This window comes from Selaginella moellendorffii, unplaced genomic scaffold (assembly GCF_000143415.4).
Source record: "Selaginella moellendorffii unplaced genomic scaffold, v1.0 SELMOscaffold_106, whole genome shotgun sequence".
NCBI classification, from domain to species: Eukaryota; Viridiplantae; Streptophyta; class Lycopodiopsida; order Selaginellales; family Selaginellaceae; genus Selaginella; species Selaginella moellendorffii.
Window position 1 is genome coordinate 304,399 of NW_003314367.1, and position 17,064 is coordinate 321,462.

Here is a 17,064-nt window from a genome sequence, read left to right on the forward strand (position 1 = left end):
GAGGGACGGCCGACGTTTCTCCTCCTTCTTGTGGACCTGCTGTTGGAGAGACTAACCACGCGACCCTGCGCCAGCCGTGTACTTCTCCTGCGGCCACCTGAAGCGTGCTCGTCGGCCTCATAACACTCGGTCTTAGTCGCAACTTTGCGAGGCCTTCTCCTTGAGTAGACGGCCTTGTTCATATTGCGCTTCATTTGTATATCGTCCACGTCCTGCCTGCTCTTCCTCGGGCTTGTAAGCATCCTCCAGCGACTCACTGTTACTGCCTGGTGAAACCTCTTCGTGGTAATCAGGGTCATTGTCAGCATCTGGAGCTTCTCCATTCTGTAAGGACTCATTGCTCATAGAGTGTGATTCTGCTCTCGTCTCTGCTGTTCGTCAAGGTAGTCAGCTGAAAGAGACCTCTCCGACTCGGACTCGCTAATGATCGCCCTTGCCACCACCTTTGTGTCTCCATTTTCTACACGAGTCGCTTCAAGGCCTTTCTTGGTATCACAAGGAACGTCTACCAGTTTATCCTCTTCGGAGCTGCTGCTGCTGTGATAAGGCATGCGAGCACGCTTGGCTGCTTTCCCCTTCTTCCATATGTATCCCTGTTTGTCGTCAGACGAAACAGCTTCAGTGGGATTCTCGTCCGCGATAAAACCATCTGTTTCTGGATGCTCATGATTTGGCCTTCCGGTGTACTCGTCCGCCCACTTTCTTGCGTCCCAAACCTGTTCCAACAATTGTTAGAAATATAAAAAGTCCACTTTAAATGCTTACTCTGGCAAGCTTGTCCGAACTCCCAGTGACAAAGTATGAGCCATCTGCATTAAACGCACAGCACTGAATCTGATTTGTAGCCTGTGCTCGATTCTCAGCTCCTGCAGCTGGAAACAAGCTTTTAGAAGACCAAAAAAACATCGGCAGACTCTTTACATTCGGGCTCGACATCCGGCTTCGGCATGTAGACAACTTGACAGAGGTTCCGTCTTCAGGTCGGGGACTAAACTTGATGGCCGTTACGTGGTCACGAAGTGTTGCAACCGGAACACCATCTGGTAATCCCCACTAAAGGCAGAAGCAAAACGAATCAAAACAAAAAACAGGAGGACTCGTTAGAAGCTGATGCAACTAAAGTGTTCGAACTACTTACAGACAAATCGGCTATCTCCCACAAAAAAGCCAGGTTTTTAAGCACAGTAATCGAAACCAAGGTTCTTGCATAGTCCAAACCTCCGCAGCTACGAAGGCGAAGCCTATTTCTACTGCGATGCATTGCAAATTCACCACCAAGTTCGAGAGCATGAACGTGGTCAGCTTGCCAATGCATTTGTTCTATTCGCTTCATAGAGATACTTGTAGCATTTCTTTGCTCCGCTGCCAGTAGTTTGCTCGGATCAGCAACGGCAAGATTCGAAAAGACAAGGCTTACATTCCAAAAGCGAGAATGCTCCTGATCCCGAAAGAGTAGGAACGTCCGCGGCAGTTAACTGCTTGGACACTTTCGCATCACGCGAACACGCAGTTGCTGCAAGAGCTTGTTGTCAACGTTCTTACACCTGCAAATCATCTTCTTGTCAACATGGAAAACCAATAAAGGACTTGGCGACACACAGTACCTCCGCAACTTGCACGTCGCGGAGTGGGAACGACAAACATCGTCATTTTCATCAGCGGTGGGCATCCCATTCCTGGAGAAAAATTCATGGTACCTCCGGGGCAAGAGCTTGTGCTGTAGGAGCTCGTTCCAGAGCTGGCCAGTGGCTCTCTCGCAAGGGCCGCGACTCAGGAAATGCATGATAAAGAAATGGAGATCACCTCAATCTCCTCGTTCAGCTCTCCAGGTTTCAGGTCCAAGCTTTGATTGAATCGTGTTCCGTTATCATACAAAGCGATTGAAGTGTACCCAGTGAAATCCGGGTCTGCTGAATAAATAGTTACACTGATCCACTTACAAGAAAGTACTATTAGACACTGCCAGGCCACGTCCATGTCTATGTTCTTGCCCGGAAATGACTTACTATCAGAAGCTCAAGACATGAGTCATTTTATTTCGAGGAAACGAAGATCCGAATCAGAAGATTTTTCCCTGTCGAAAAACAAAACAGTTTTGTCGAGCTTTCTATGAATCAACTACCGATCACTGAACATGGTCAGCAGCAGCAGCGCCACTTCTGTGCGGTTTGCACACCACTGGATGATCAAGCAAATAATTTCAAGATTCGCACAAGCCAGAACTTCACAAATGCTTACCGGATTAGCTTGGCCCTGGGCTGCCTCAGCTCGCAGAGCATCTCGCAGCATCCTCAGTTCCTCCCTCAAGGCACCAAAATCCTGTATCACCTGCCTGAGGCTGGGAAGGTCCTCCTTGAGAACTCCACGGAGAGCCTGTAGATCCTCCTTGAGAGCTCCACGGAGAGCCTGTAGATCCTCCTTCGCTGCTCCCCTGGTTGAAGAAGCCATGGTGATGACGCTCTTGGTGAGGAGGTTGATGATGAGCATGGTTGCAATGCAAGTTGCCGCAATGACAACACAAGCACCCGCGACCGCCACAATCACAACATCCATGGAAGCTGCGGAGACGACGAACCCTAGATTTTACATGGAGGGAAAACTTGCTCACACTAACCCTGGCTATGGCGGACAATTTTCTTAAAAATTGTTTAAAGAATCGCGTTTTTTTGTTTATTTGAGTTTTTAAAGACGAGCAGCAAAGAGTCTGAGCTCCACGAGATTGGGACAAGGAATCCAAACCCGTCCTCGGTCGCTCTGCGGCAAAAGGGCCTGACAAAGAACGAACGCTTTCACGCTTGCGAGCTTCCAGCGGCCGTGACGAAGTCCGCCACTACCTCGTCACTGAGAAGAAAACAAAGCTTGTGTAAGTAGCAGATGAGAAGAAAGGCAGTAAAGATTCACCTGAGGTCCTAGTGCTGTAAGGTGACGTCTGTAAGCTCCAAGCCTTCGAAGTGCAAAGCTTTTCAGAGTAGAACAAACCGCAAGCTGCAACAGCCGCCACCGTAACGCTGCACAAAAAACGTCCAGCGGATCTCAGTAAGAAGCCAAAGCACCACAGACGGTTGGTTACCTGCAATTCGAGATACTGAGCTCCTCTAGTTTCGGCCCCATGGCCACCATGAGCTCGCTCGGTAATTCGTCGGTTCACGCTCGCGAGAGAAAGGGACGTCAGCTCGGGCAGCCCTGCTCCGAAATTTGCTGCAATCCGGGAGCAAGATCTGCGAGAGAGGTCCTGCCAGGATTTTCTGCGCTGCCTTGGTACAAGCTCGTATAGCTTGGACCTTTAAAGCCTCCCGCTCCCCTTCCAAGCGACGTGATCCATCTTCTGGCGGAGAACAGCGACAGAGGAGAAGCGCGAGGCCAATCCACGTCGGGAGAAGCGGTCCCCGATGGTTCCACTCGATTTGGAGGCGGCGGCGAGGCTGCCTGGCTGGGGACCCCCTGGCTGCGCTGACTTGTGTCATCCACGGGCTTGGGCACCTCTGCAAGATCATCGCGCATGACATCCTCGTCGCCGTCAATCTGTGCCTCCTGTGGAGGCCTCGCCCTGGAGAAGAGCTCTTCTTTGTTGTCGGCACTGCCGGCTCCAGCACTGGCTCTGGCCGCGGCGGCTTGCTCCTCGATTTCCATGGCTCCGATTCGGCTTCCACCGTCTTACCTTTCCTCGCGCGGTGGCGCGGCGCGACGGCGTCTCCGGAGCTCCAACAGAGATGGCAGCCAGGGAGCCGGATTGGCGGCAGGAATCGATGCTGCTCTTGTACGGGCGTGGATTCTTCCCAGCGGCAGTGGGCCGGAGGCGCTGGATATCTTCCTCCGCGGGCGCATTCTCGGGAATCTTGATCTTGTCGTGGTGATTTCGCGAGGAGCTGTGGATCTTGGCGCCGGCGTAGTGGCTTCGCGAGGTTTTGTGGCCAGAGTAGGAGCAGCGGATCGATCCAGGACCAGGACAGGATTTCGTCCTCTTGTTCTTGGCGGGGGATTTCTGGTGCTAGGGTGATCGCCGTCGGCTTCCGGATCGAAGAGGAGCTCACGCGCATAAAACACGAAGGAGGAACAGCTGTGATATCTTGGATTCACAGTGAGTTTCTTTCGGATTTTAAAATACTTGATCAGGGTCTGGATGGCTTATGTGCAAGGTGGGTAAGTGGCGCTGCTGCTGGGGTAAGAGATCCAACGAGCTTGCCTTGAATTACGTTTGAATTGAAACTGATCGCAGGGACATCAAAACTACTTGGACAGCAATCAGCTTGACGACGATGGAAGGGTGAGAACTCCGAGCGTTCTGCGAGATCACCGAACTGGAGTACATTCTCGAAGTGTCGGGCCGGCTCACTCTCGAGTTTATGGACGTGTACAGGATTCGCGGCAGCAGCTTCAGCATTGACTTGCTGGAGCTGACAGACTTCGCAGACTATATAGTGACTACGAGATCATTCACGAGCACACCTTTTGTCCCGAGTTGGGAGGATCTTTTTATACCATTCTTTCTAGAGCTCCCATGATACTCCCTCGGAGCCAAACAAATAAAGGAATTAAAGGTACCTCTTTGGAAAAGTGGCGATTCTACGTAACACCAAGAAAAAATCACGGGTGCAGCGGATCGGAGCTCTTGCTCTCGAAGCTGAGCCAGAGGTTCTCGTTTTCAAGTCGAGGGTTGACCACTGCTGGGTTTTAGTTTTTGCTCCGCTTTCTCCACTTTGCAGGGCTTGGAGAGGCCAAATAAAGGAATAGAGAAGCACAAAATCAAAATTTAACAAATGCTTACATGATAGAGGGATGTCCATAATTTGGTTGTGGGTATGTCCTCTTTCAGTGTGCCATGAAGTGCCTGGAGGTCCTGCTTGATTGCAGCATGAATTGTGGAAGTCATGACTGCAGTATATGTAAGATTATAAATTTAAATTTTAACAACAAACAAAACTCAAATCTTTGTGATTGATGGATGAATGACACCTGAAGAAAACGCTAACATAACCATTAGCATATAGCTATTACGCTCTAGTGTTTGTGTGATGAATGAATGAATGAATGATAGGAAATGAATGAATGAATGGATTGAACAAATGAATGAATGATAGGAAAACTTGTTAACTTTAAGAATGTTAGCTATAAACAGATGTAAGATTACAAAATTTTAAATATGGAAAGTGAATAAGATTCCAAAATAATATATTTAAGATTTTGTAATCCTAGTTTTAATGTCATTTGTCCTGAAAATCTGAGAGGACTTATCTTGATCAACTCATGTCGTCCGGGAAATAAGTTTGAAAATTTCCCACTATAGTTCTCACTGAAATGTTGAAACCCTATTTCAAGTAAAGATTCGTATGTGTTTGAGAGCAGCACGTAACAGGACGAGTTCGTTTCATCCAACTTCTGCACTTGTTGAGCAAGCTCATCTGCATTCAGCTTCGTTTGGTTATTCCCACGAGTCTTGTATGCGCTAAGAAGCTGAGTCCAAGCAACGGGACTAGGATGGAAGGGCATGCTGTGAATCAAATCCTGAGCTTCAGCCAGCCTTCCTGCTCTTCCCAGATGATCAGCGATGCAGATGTAACGCTCAGCCATGGGATCAACACCATAGTCGTTTCTCAAGCTCACAAAATACGTCCACCCGTCTTTCAGCTCCCAGTGACAACAAGACGAAAGCACCGCGATGGAGGTGATTCCATCCGGTTCAACTCCATCCAAACCCATCTCCTTGAAGAGATCCAGAGCTAGCAGGCCATGACCACTCTGTGCATATGCAGATATCATCGCACTCCAAGACACCATGCGTCTTTCAGGCATCGCATCGAAGATCCAATGAGCCTCCTCCAGACTGCCGCACTTCCCATACATTGTCAGGATCGACGTCAAAACCGGCTCCAACGCGTTGAATCTGGCGGGGGCAGCTTCGACGTGGATCAGCTTCCCGACTTTGAGCAACGAGAGAAAGAAAAGCGGAGCAAGAACAACGGATTTCACTTCAACACATGCCTTGATTCATATATGGCTGTATATATATACAACTTCAATCAAATCGGAAATCACCAGAGATTTGATCACGATTCAGACTGCTTGTCGTGTTCATCATTATTCCTACACTCCCCCTTCAAGCTGAGGGTGCTTGACACTCCAAGTTGATTCCTCAGCTTGATGAATGTGAGCTCCGAAAGTGGCTTGGTTAGAAGGTCTGCCAATTGATACTGTGAAGGAACGTATTCCAGGTGAAGATCTCTGGCTGCTACATGTTCGCGAATGAAGTGATGCTGCACGTCTATATGTTTCGTACGAGCATGAAACACAGGATTCTTTGACATGGCAATTGCACTTCTGTTGTCGCAACGCAGAATGGTCGCATCTGATTGCTGTTGATTGAGTTCTCCAAGTAATCAACGAAGCCAGATGATCTCCCTTGCTGCTGTACTGGCAGCTACGTATTCTGCTTCTGCACTGGAAAGAGCAACCGTTGTTTGCTTCTTGCTTCCCCATGAAACCGGAGCACCAGCAATTATGCAGCAAATTCCGGAGGTTGAATGTTGTGTATCCAAGTTGCCAGCCCAATCTGCATCGCAGTAAGCTTGAAGAACAAGTTTGGACTGACCTGAGCATTTGTAAACCAGTCCATGAGCAGCTGTTCCTTTCAAATACCTCAAAACTCTCTTTGCCATCTGCCAATGATAACAATTTGGAGACTGCATGTATCGGCTGAGGAGACCAACGGCAAAGGAGATGTTGGGGCGAGTTATGTTGGCGAGGTAGAGTAGTCCTGCAACAAGCGATCGGTAGACTGAGGGCTGATCAAATAAATCATCCATTTTGCTTGTAAACTTGATGCCAGTGACAACTGGTGTAGCCATGGATTTGCAACTTGTCATGTTGAACTGGTTGAGAAGCTTCTTCACATATTGGCGCTGTGTGAGGGTGATTGTCCTGTCAACTTCCATCCCTAACAGCTGCCACACAGCTCCTAAGTCCTTCATCACAAACCTGTCCATAAGCTTGATCTTCACATCCTTCAAAACAGTGTCATTGTTGCTAACAATCAAACAGTCGTCCACATAAACTGCTATCACAACAAAGTGATCACCCTGCTGAAGAAGATATAGATTTCCATCGCTGTTCAACCTCTGCATACCAAGATCCATAAGAAAAGAATCCAAACATTCATACCACTGACGGGAAGTCTGCTTAAGGCCATAAAGAGCCTTGCAAAGCTTGCAGACGAGTTCGGAGCACCATGATCCAAAAAGCTCAAAGCCTGGGGGTTGCCGCATAAATATCTCCTCCTTCAAGTTCCCATTAAGGAAGGCTGTTTTTACGTCCATGTGATGTGCGCACAAACCAAACTCCGCTGAAAAAGCCAGAAGCGTTCTGATACTTATCTACTTCACAATTGGTGAGAACGTCTCATCAAAATCCACTCCAGGAACTTGTGAATATCCTTGAGCAACAAGTCTTGCTTTGTAACGCTGTACTGATCCATTAGGATTTCTGTGAAGCTTGAACACCCAGCGTGATCCAACAACTTCACGTCCTTCAGGAGCTTGCACCCAGTCATAAGTCTGGTTCTCATCAAAAGAATTCAACTCATCTTGCATTGCTAAAATCCACTTATCTGCATCAGGAGCTTGAATCGCTTGCTCAAAGTTGACTGGTTCAGAAGCTATTTCTGTTGCTGCAAAAGACCATTGCTTGGGATGAGGTGCTCTGCTTGATCGTCTAGATGATGTCCGCCCATAGTTCTCCACATTGAATGGTAGATCATGTGTGAGCCTGTCGACTTCTCCAATTCGTGCATGATGAGCAGCATTGCCCTGTTCTTCAGGAAGAAAAGATCCAACAAGAAAGGCCAGCTTGCTTCTGCTCTCCAACTTGCCGAGATGCTCATCCACCCTTTTTGCAAAGCTTAAACAACCAAAACGCCTGAGATGCACTACCGATTGTCTTTGACCAGTCCAAAGCTCTTCTGGGATCTTGTTGGGATTGCAAGAATGAGGGAGAAGGTTTTGAACATGCACAACTAATCCGACTGCTTCAGCCTAGAGGAATTTTGGTAGTCCTAATTCTTGAAGGAAGCACCGAACTGCGTTCATGATTGTCCTATTCTTGCGCTTAGAGACTCCATTCTGTTGAGGGGTATGAGAGCAAGAGCGCTGATGAAGAATTCTTCATTCAGCACAGAACTGCTGAAAGGACTTGTTGACGTATTCCCCTCCTGAATCAGTACGTAAACAACCAACCCTCTGACCATTTTTCACTTCGGCTTCTGCTACGAATTGCTTGAATTTGCTGAAGACTTCATCTTTGTGACGAAGAAAGAAGACGTCCGTGTGCCTGGAGAAATCATCTGTAAATGTCACAAAATACTTCGTGCCATTCTGAGCAAACAGTCATATGGGTCCACAAACATCTGAGTGAATGAGCTGCAAGGGACGAGTGCTTCTGATCATAGCAGGTTTGAAAGTATGACGGGTTTGCTTGCCAAGAATGCAAGTGTAACATTTTGCTGAACTTTGAAGAACGTGGTTGTTGAAGCCATCCACAAGCTCCTGCTTCTGCATATGCCTGATGAGAGGGGGATTGGCATGTGCAAGTCGAGAATGGCAGAGAGAACTATCTGTAGTCATGCATATCTCAGGAGCATTCGATTTTTCTCCAGAAGCTATCTCCTTCTCAAACAGGTTACCATATCTGGGAAAATGCAGTAATGGACAGCCATTTGCAAGAACTTGACATTGATGTTTGGAGAAATTCACATCTAGACTGTAAGCGACTAATTTTTCCATTCTACTTTAGTCACTTAACCACACCTCCGACCACTTGGAAGAGTCTCATTCACAACCTCCATAAGTCCAACTCAGGACTTGGGGCTTGGTAGCCCCGAGAATGGCATCCATGCCACTCAACCTTAGCACGTGGTCCAAGTGCTCCACGTGTCCGATCCCATGATCGACACCCTAAGGTACCACCGACGTATCGGCCTGTTACGCTAAGGCCATGCCCATTTACCTTGGTCACACTGGTGGTCCAACACCACCTGCATTCCAATCCTCTCTCCAAGACTGAGTCATCCGTCCATGAGTGATCATCCTAGATCCACTCCTTAACATCCTTAAGATGCCTACAGACATGGGGAATAGCCTTCCCCAATAACTCTGTTCCGGTCCCCACCAAGTCCCTTTCTGTCCTTGGCTATGTTCGCCAACACTGCCACTGGATCAAGGCCCACCGGCCCGACCACTAAGTCCCACTATCCTCTAGGACTTCCTCACCATGTGACCGTATCCTTGGTCACTACATTAGAGGCCTACTTCTCTTCCCTTTCACCGTTTGGGACTTTGGGACAACATTTCGGAACACCGTGGCCTTACGCAAGCCTCATGGGTACTCTCCCCGCCTTTCGCCTTTAGGTGCTCTAGCCATGAGCTTAGAGCGAGGTTCCGTTGAGCCACGACAGGTATCCAAGTAGGTAGTGCCACCCACACTTGGACTGGGAGCATCGGCCAGTCGATCTCCCGGGGGGTACTAGAGCCGGCTCTTGAACACTTCACCAAGCTACCCCGCTTGTCGGTCCGTGTTCACTCTAGTCTTGGACTTCCCAGTGGGCAGCTCATCACCCAACACTGGGTCTGGCCTTCCTGGGCCCAACTGGCCTTTCCTGGCCAAACTGGCTCCACTGCAGTCCTCCCCCTACTATACTTTTGGAGCTCACCAAACCCCCCAGGGTCTGGGAGACGAATGCTTTGGGCTTTCACCCTCTCAGACTCGAACTCGGACTCGGACTCGGACTCGGACTCGGACTCGGCCTCGGTCTCGGCCTCGGTCTCGGCCTCGGCCTCGGTCTCGGCCTCGGCCTCGGTCTCGGCCTCGGCCTCGGTCTCGGCCTCGGCCTCGGTCTCGGCCTCGGTCTCGGTCTTGGTCCCGGTCTCGGTCTCGGTCCCGGTCTCGGTCTCGGTCTCAGTCTCGACTTCGGACTCCATCTCGGACTCCATCTCGGACTCCATCTCGGACTCCATCTCAGACTCCATCTCGGGTCCATCTCGGACTCCAGCTCGGACTCCATCTCGGGTCCATCTCGGACTCCATCTCGGACTCCATCTCGGGTCCATCTCGGGTCCACCTCGGACTCCATCTCGGCGTCCATCTTGGACTCCATCTCGGGTCCATCTCGGGTCCACCTCGGGTCCACCTCGGACTGCATCTCGGACTCCACTTTGGACTCCAACTCGGGTCCATCTCGGACTCCATCTCGGACTCGAACTCGGGTCCATCTCGGATTCCACTTCGGACTCCAACTCGGGTCCATCTCGGACTCCATCTCGGACTCCAACTCGGGTCCATCTCGGATTCCACTTCGGACTCCAACTCGAGTCCATCTCGGACACTTCTACGTATCATGTGTTGGTCCTTTTGGGTCCCTTTTTAGAGCCTCGCTTATTGCTCGCCTCATGCTCGTTCCTCGAGCACTTTGTTGGGAGTTCCACTCCCGCTCTTGACTTTTCAAGTCGGAGCTTTTGGTCCAAACGTGTTACGCTCGTTTGGCTCTCGTTTCAGCCACTACCACGTGGCACCCTTTCCGGCTCCACTTTGGGGCCTAGGGATTTTGTGTCTCACAACTCCACCACCCATCGACGAAGTTCGATGTCCTCATCGAACGGTAAACCATTTTGTAAAGTAATACTCACATGTGTTACCATTTCCATCCTTGGCACTTAGCCAATATTTGTCAATGGTTTGACATTGAAGGCTCACCATGCCTTTTTGCATATGCCTCAATGGTTTGACACCAAAGGCTCCCCATGCCTTGCCTATCCTCTAAGGAGGGTAGTCTCTCCAACTTAGAGACTGATTGGACCACATGTAGTGGTTCTTTCCTTTTATTGGTTTAGTTCTCGCTAAACCTCTTAGAGACCCTTCTCTAAGTCAATCCCACTACTCCTTCTCGAGTAGTCTCAATTTCCATCTATTGAATGTTTGCACCTTGGAACTTTTACTCTTTTGACTTTTGGAAGTCAATTTCCTAGGTGTCTCCAACACCTTGCATTGCACAGATTGTGCAGCTCCACTTCCCTATCCTAGGAAGTTCATTACTTGAGGGCACCATCATCCTTTTTTCTATTTCGTGCCACCTTGGGCACTAAGTTCCATTTATCACACTTTGTGCTAGGGTTGTCCATCGCCCTATCATTTGGCTACCTTACCGCTCCCTCCCTTGGAGCTTCCACTTTCGCCAAATCGGAGCAATTCGGAATCCATCCTTGGAAACACACTTCCTTTCCCACAATTTGTTAGCGTCCAACACATTAGTGTTCCTCGCCTAACTTTGTCACTTGGATTCCTTCCAAGGAATTCCACGGCCCTATCTTGGCCACTCATCTTTTGCTTCTATCCATTGATTGTTGCACCAAGCAACATCGAATCTCTACCTCCCTCCTTGAGGTGTTCTTTTGATTCCATAGCAAAGGCTTTGCTTTGCCAAGACTAGGGTGTTCACCCCTAGTAAGTCTCTTTTAGCATCTTCTGCTGTGGGCTCTATCCTTGGCCCAACTTTGTGACCCTCTCATGGGTCTCTTTAGAGACTACTTTCCTTGGACACATTATGCCATCGCAATGACATAGCTCATTTCCCTAAGGTGCTTTTCCCACTTGGTCACCTTGACCAAGCCACACCATCATCAATAGTTCAAATCATCACTTTGAACTAGGAACCTTATTCCTTAACCCAAACAAGGACCTTGTCCTTATTTAGCCACAAGATCATCTAGTGATCTCACCTTGGCACGTTAACAGGTTTGCCAATAGGTACTAAGTCTTCTAGACCTTTAACTTGTTAACTACGACCCCGGGGGCATCCCCCACACTTGGCGGTGCGCCCAAGCTAGCCCTTCCGGCCAAGGGTCCATAGCAACTGAGATTAGGTGTCCCCATCTCACTCACCACGTCCTTGGTGCCACTTGCACCAAAGCGTTCAAGTTAGATATGCCGAGCTTTCACACTAAGCAATCTAACCGTGCATCACGACTCCGAGGCATCCCTCGCTTGGCGGTGTGCCCAAACCAGTCTCCCCACTGAGAGTCCATGACCACCGAAATATGAGTGTCCTCATATTCCAAACCATCACCACGCCCTAGTGATTTGGGACTCGAACCTAAGCACTAGAGGGTCGGGACTCGAACCCAACCTCCGTATATGCATCTACGGACGGCATCACACAAGATGCCTGGCGTGACTCCCCACGCCGGTGCACCAACTTATTTTTAAAGCGCGCTACAGATCACAGCTTAGGAACCTAGTTCCCCCACACTGCCAAGTCCTCTCACTTGACATATCTGTGATCATGCATGGGCTCCTCCATGTTTGGCCCCATGGGCCACCCTTTTTGAAGTTAGCACCTTCAACTAGGGTATTTATTCCCCCCAACTTGCCAATCTCACTTAGCAAGTCATCCGACCACCGTAACATGGTTCATGCATAAGCGTGGAAGTCCTTAACCATCAACTTTCGTTCAAAGCCCTCTCTTTGAACACTCGGGAACTACTTCCCTAACCTTGACAGCCTTGCCTCATGGCAAGCTTCAAGACCACGCTTCTGCTGCGCCACTCTGATTTCGCGCGTTCTATGAACCATTTACACTTGGCCTTTCTAGGTACTAAGCTACCTAGAATCGTCTTTGGGAACCTTGAAGGAACTCTGTCCCTTAGCTTGCTAAGGCTTCCCTTTTTGCAAGCTTTCCAATTGCCACATAGTCTAACATAGACAATTCCATATTTTAGACTCTCCATGGCATCACGGTTGCTAGCGGCAACACCCTCGAGCCCCCACTTAATTCTCCACTCCCAGCTGGCATAAATAACCTTGGTTATGCCCTTCGATTTCTATGGTTCAGTTCCATCCCAATACTACTTGCCTTTTGGCCCCATATGTTTCCTTTGGTTATTCTCCTCCAGACCAGGAGGATAGCTTTTGCACTTTCTATCATGCCTTAGCAAGTATTCTTAGGGATGTACCTACCCAATAGCCCAAGGAGTGGTTCCTCAATCCGGGTATGCTCACCTTATAATCCCACACACTGGGATTACATTGTTGCTTATGGGCCTTTACATGCCCATCAGTAGCCTTGCCAAAATTCCATTCTTGGCTTTGTCCAACTCGGGTAGACAGTCCTCTCCTGTCTCCGCTACCTCGGACATTTGGATAGCACCTTCTATCCATCATTCGTTAGGGACTTAGTCCCTTGGGCTTTATCCATTGCCCTCGCGACATCAAACACCACCTTCTAGTGTTTTAGAGTGTTCGGGTGTCCCAATGATGGCTTTCTTGACAATGAGTATTTCCTTTTATGATATTGACTTACTATATCGCAACACAAGCAACTTATCCCCCGTAAGGGTGTATCCGACTTCCCTATGCTATTAAGAAGTCTTGGGTAGCTACCTTCTACCCGTTCAACCAGTTATTTTGCACATTTTGCTTAGTTGCCTCATAGTTGTCAAGTCCTACAACTCATTGTTTGGTGCTTTCACACCTCCATCATTATCTGGGTCACCACACTCCAATTGCATGCTCTGCAGCTTAGGCTATGCCATTCCCATTTCCATTGGGATTCCTTTGGCAAGGAGTTCTCATGAACCCACCAACATAGCCTCAAGGTATCACACCTTGGCACATTTGGTGTCTCCACACCATCGGCTCCACAAGCCTACCTCTATGACACTTCCCCTTCGTGTTTATGTCTTTGCCAAGACCAACACCGCTCTTTCTCATGCCAACCATCCGTTAGCACTGCACCATAGAAGTCACACACAACTTTGTGTCAAAGTTGTTTTCTTCTGAGAACACCTTTCCCATAACTTTAGCATGGCACATTTTGTCATCGATGAGATACCCTCTGTTTTCATCCTTGGATCCTATGATCCCCCCCCCCATCCTTTGTGGGGTACAACACACCTCAGTCCAAATGCTTCCATCAGTCCTTTTAGGACCATCCCTTGACTCTACTTGAGTCATCAACAGTTTTGGACTTGGTTAATCCATAGACCCTTAAAGTCCTACTTGTGAGGCACTAGCTCACTGGAATACACTTCTGGCATTCCTGTCCTACTCAAAAGGACTATTTTCACAAGTGTTACTCCGACACTTGATTTTGTTCTCTGGGGGCAACTTTTGCCCCTTAGGACTTGCGATGAGAATACCACTCATCTCTAAGTACACCCCCCAACTCCTTGGGTTGTTCCAGCATTTATTAAAGGTAGCCCCGGCTACCATTTCAAGGACTTGAGTCCTCTTCCGTATTTGACCTCCCACGGTCATTACCTCTGGTCTCACATTCATGACCACCAACCTCAACTATATGAGGATAATCTTGTGACTCCTTTATTGTTTTGGAGTCTCTATCTTTCCCGTGATCCCAACTTTAGTTGTTTACCACAACAACCTTAGCCAATTTGCTGAGACAAATGCTCATCCGGATCACATCCTCAACTCAATGAGGAAAACCTTGCACTGTTCCCAAGATCCCAAAGTCGTTCCATTATTGGCCCTTTTCTATCCACCACCTTATCTACAAGTTCACACATGAACTGTAATGGAGAGCCATGTCTTCCCGACTTGCTACTCCTCAAGGATAGGCCCACTCCTCGGACCTTCCGATGCCAACACTAGTGGTGATATACTTGAGCACCAATAAAAGTCGGACTAAGGAACAGCCCTGATACCAAATTGTAAGCAACTAATTTTTCCATTCTACTTTAGTCACTTAACCAAACCTCCGACCACTTGGAGGAGTCTCATTCACAACCTCCATAAGTCCAACTCAGGACTTGGGGCTTGGTAGCCCCGAGAATGGCATCCATGCCACTCAACCTTAGCATGTGCTCCAAGTGCTCCACGTGTCCGATCCCATGATTGACACCCTAAGGTACCACCGACGTATCGGCCTGTTACGCTAAGGCCATGCCCATTTACCTTGGTCACACTGGTGGTCCAACACCACCTGCATTCCAATCCTCTCTCCAAGACTGAGTCATCCGTCCATGAGTGATCATCCCAGATCCACTCCTTAACATCCTTAGGATGCCTACAGACATGGGGAATAGCCTTCCCCAATAACTCTGTTCCAGTCCCCACCAAGTCCCTTTCTGTCCTTGGCTATGTTCGCCAACACTGCCACTGGATCAAGGCCCACCGGCCCGACCACTAAGTCCCACTATCCTCTAGGACTTCCTCACCATATGACCGTATCCTTGGTCACTACATTAGAGGCCTACTCCTCTTCCCTTTCACCGTTTGGGACTTTGGGACAACATTTCGGAACACCGTGGCCTTATGCAAGCCTCATGGGTACTCTCCCCGCCTTTCGCCTTTAGGTGCTCTAGCCATGAGCTTAGAGCGAGGTTCCGTTGAGCCACGACAGGTATCCAAGTAGGTAGTGCCACCCACACTTGGACTGGGAGCATCGGCCAGTCGATCTCCCGGGGGGGGTACTAGAGCCGGCTCTTGAACACTTCACCAAGCTACCCCGCTTGTCGGTCCGTGTTCACTCTAGTCTTGGACTTCCCAGTGGGCAGCTCATTGTAAGCCACAAATTTTTCCTTTCCAATTTGCCAGCTTACCTCGTCTATCCGTCCAACACTGCCTTGGCTTTTGCTAAGTTCCCTTGCCAAGGTTATCGCCTATGGTACCAGCTCCTACTTGGTTTCAGCTACTCACTGCACGAGCAATGGAGCGTTAGCCATCCTTCCACGGATTCCCAAATCACTCCCAATCCCCCTCCCCGGGTTAGACTGGACTTAAGGTTCGGCTACACTCCCCACAAGCACAAGTAGCCAAGCACACCAAGCTTCCAGGTTCCTAACATCCCTTGGTACCACAAGACTTGATCATGGGACCCTCTAAATCCCAAGTCTTGAGTGCAACACTTGCTTCGGGACGCCGGGGCGAAACACCGTGGCCTAACGGCCCGGCATGGGTACCTCTCGCCCCCCACTTCCATCCCGAAGGAAGGCCCAAGCCCCTAGGAAGGGCGAGGACCAATGAGCCGCATGGTACTCAAGTGGGGCACCACTCCACATGAGCCGAGAGCACCGCAATCGGTTTCCCTTTCGGGAGTGGGAGCTGCTCTTGAGCACTTCCTTGGATGGCCCCTCCGGCACCAACCAAGTCCATGCTCACTCCCACCCAAGGCCCCTCGGTCCCAGTCCCAACCTCAAGTCAGTTTGGGAGCCCCACTGGAGAGTCCCTTCTAAACTGGTTCCTGGACCTCACTATCCCTACTATACTTTTGGAACCCCCTGCAGCCCCCCCCCCCTGGGGGACGCACGCTTTGGGCTTTCACCCCTTGACCCGTATTAGTATTTGGACTTAGTCTCTGGCTCGATCTCGGATCCGATTTCAGATCCGACTTCGGATTCGGTCTCGGACTCGATCGCGGACTCGATCTCGGACCCGATCTCGGGCCCGACCTCGGACTCGACTTCGGACTCGGTCTCGGACCCGATTTCGGATCTCGGACTTCGTCTCGAACTCGGTCTCGAACTCGGACTCGAACTCGGTCCCCGAGTCGGTCTTGGACTCGATTCCGGACTCTATCTCGAACTCGGTCCTAGAGTCGGTCTTGGACTCGATCTTTGACTTGGTCCCATCCGATGAACTTTTTGTCATTTTGGTCATGCTTTCGGGGTTCCCTTAGCCTACGACACCTCGGCGAGTTGGTTCCTTACAACTCCACCACCCATAGAAGAAGTTCGATGCCCACATCGAACGTCTCTTTTTTATCCTACGACTTGTTGACCATGTCTCCGGGGGCATCCCCCCACTTAGCGGTGTGCCTAAGTTAGCCTCCCCGGCCAAGAGCTCATGACAACGGAATATAGGTGTCCCTATACTCCACCCCTCACCACGCCCTAGTATGGGGTCGGGACTTGAACCCAGCCTTGCTTTACTAGGGGGTTGGGACTCAAACCCAACCTCCGTAGAATACGTCTACGGATTCGACATCCCCGCAGGGAGTCGGGCGTAGCTCCCTACGCCTGGTCGACCTAGCTAACCCATGCTAATTAGCTTACCTTCGGCGTGCCTTCG

At 49.6% G+C, this 17,064-nt stretch overlaps 2 protein-coding genes and 1 long non-coding RNA gene across 3 annotated transcripts; all 3 read right to left on the reverse strand.

The window, feature by feature from the left end:
• Positions 1 to 341: 341 nt before the first annotated feature.
• On the reverse strand, positions 342 to 950 carry LOC112342368. The gene is made up of 3 exons (XM_024664052.1): positions 922 to 950; positions 766 to 872; positions 342 to 716 (listed from the first exon to the last, which is right to left on the reverse strand). The coding sequence occupies exons 1-3, from the start codon at positions 947 to 949 to the stop codon at positions 342 to 344; spliced, it is 510 nt and encodes a 169-aa protein (XP_024519820.1). The 5' UTR covers position 950.
• A 296-nt stretch (positions 951 to 1,246) lies between these two features.
• On the reverse strand, positions 1,247 to 1,649 carry LOC112342352. The gene is made up of 3 exons (XR_002990941.1): positions 1,605 to 1,649; positions 1,418 to 1,544; positions 1,247 to 1,362 (listed from the first exon to the last, which is right to left on the reverse strand). It is a non-coding gene; the product is annotated as an uncharacterized LOC112342352 (long non-coding RNA).
• Positions 1,650 to 2,002: 353 nt separating this feature from the next.
• LOC112342343 lies at positions 2,003 to 2,612 on the reverse strand. Its single transcript, XM_024664021.1, has 2 exons — positions 2,239 to 2,612; positions 2,003 to 2,178 (listed from the first exon to the last, which is right to left on the reverse strand). Exons 1-2 carry the CDS (start codon positions 2,551 to 2,553, stop codon positions 2,119 to 2,121), a joined length of 375 nt encoding a protein of 124 aa, XP_024519789.1. The 5' UTR covers positions 2,554 to 2,612; the 3' UTR covers positions 2,003 to 2,118.
• Positions 2,613 to 17,064: the final 14,452 nt, after the last annotated feature.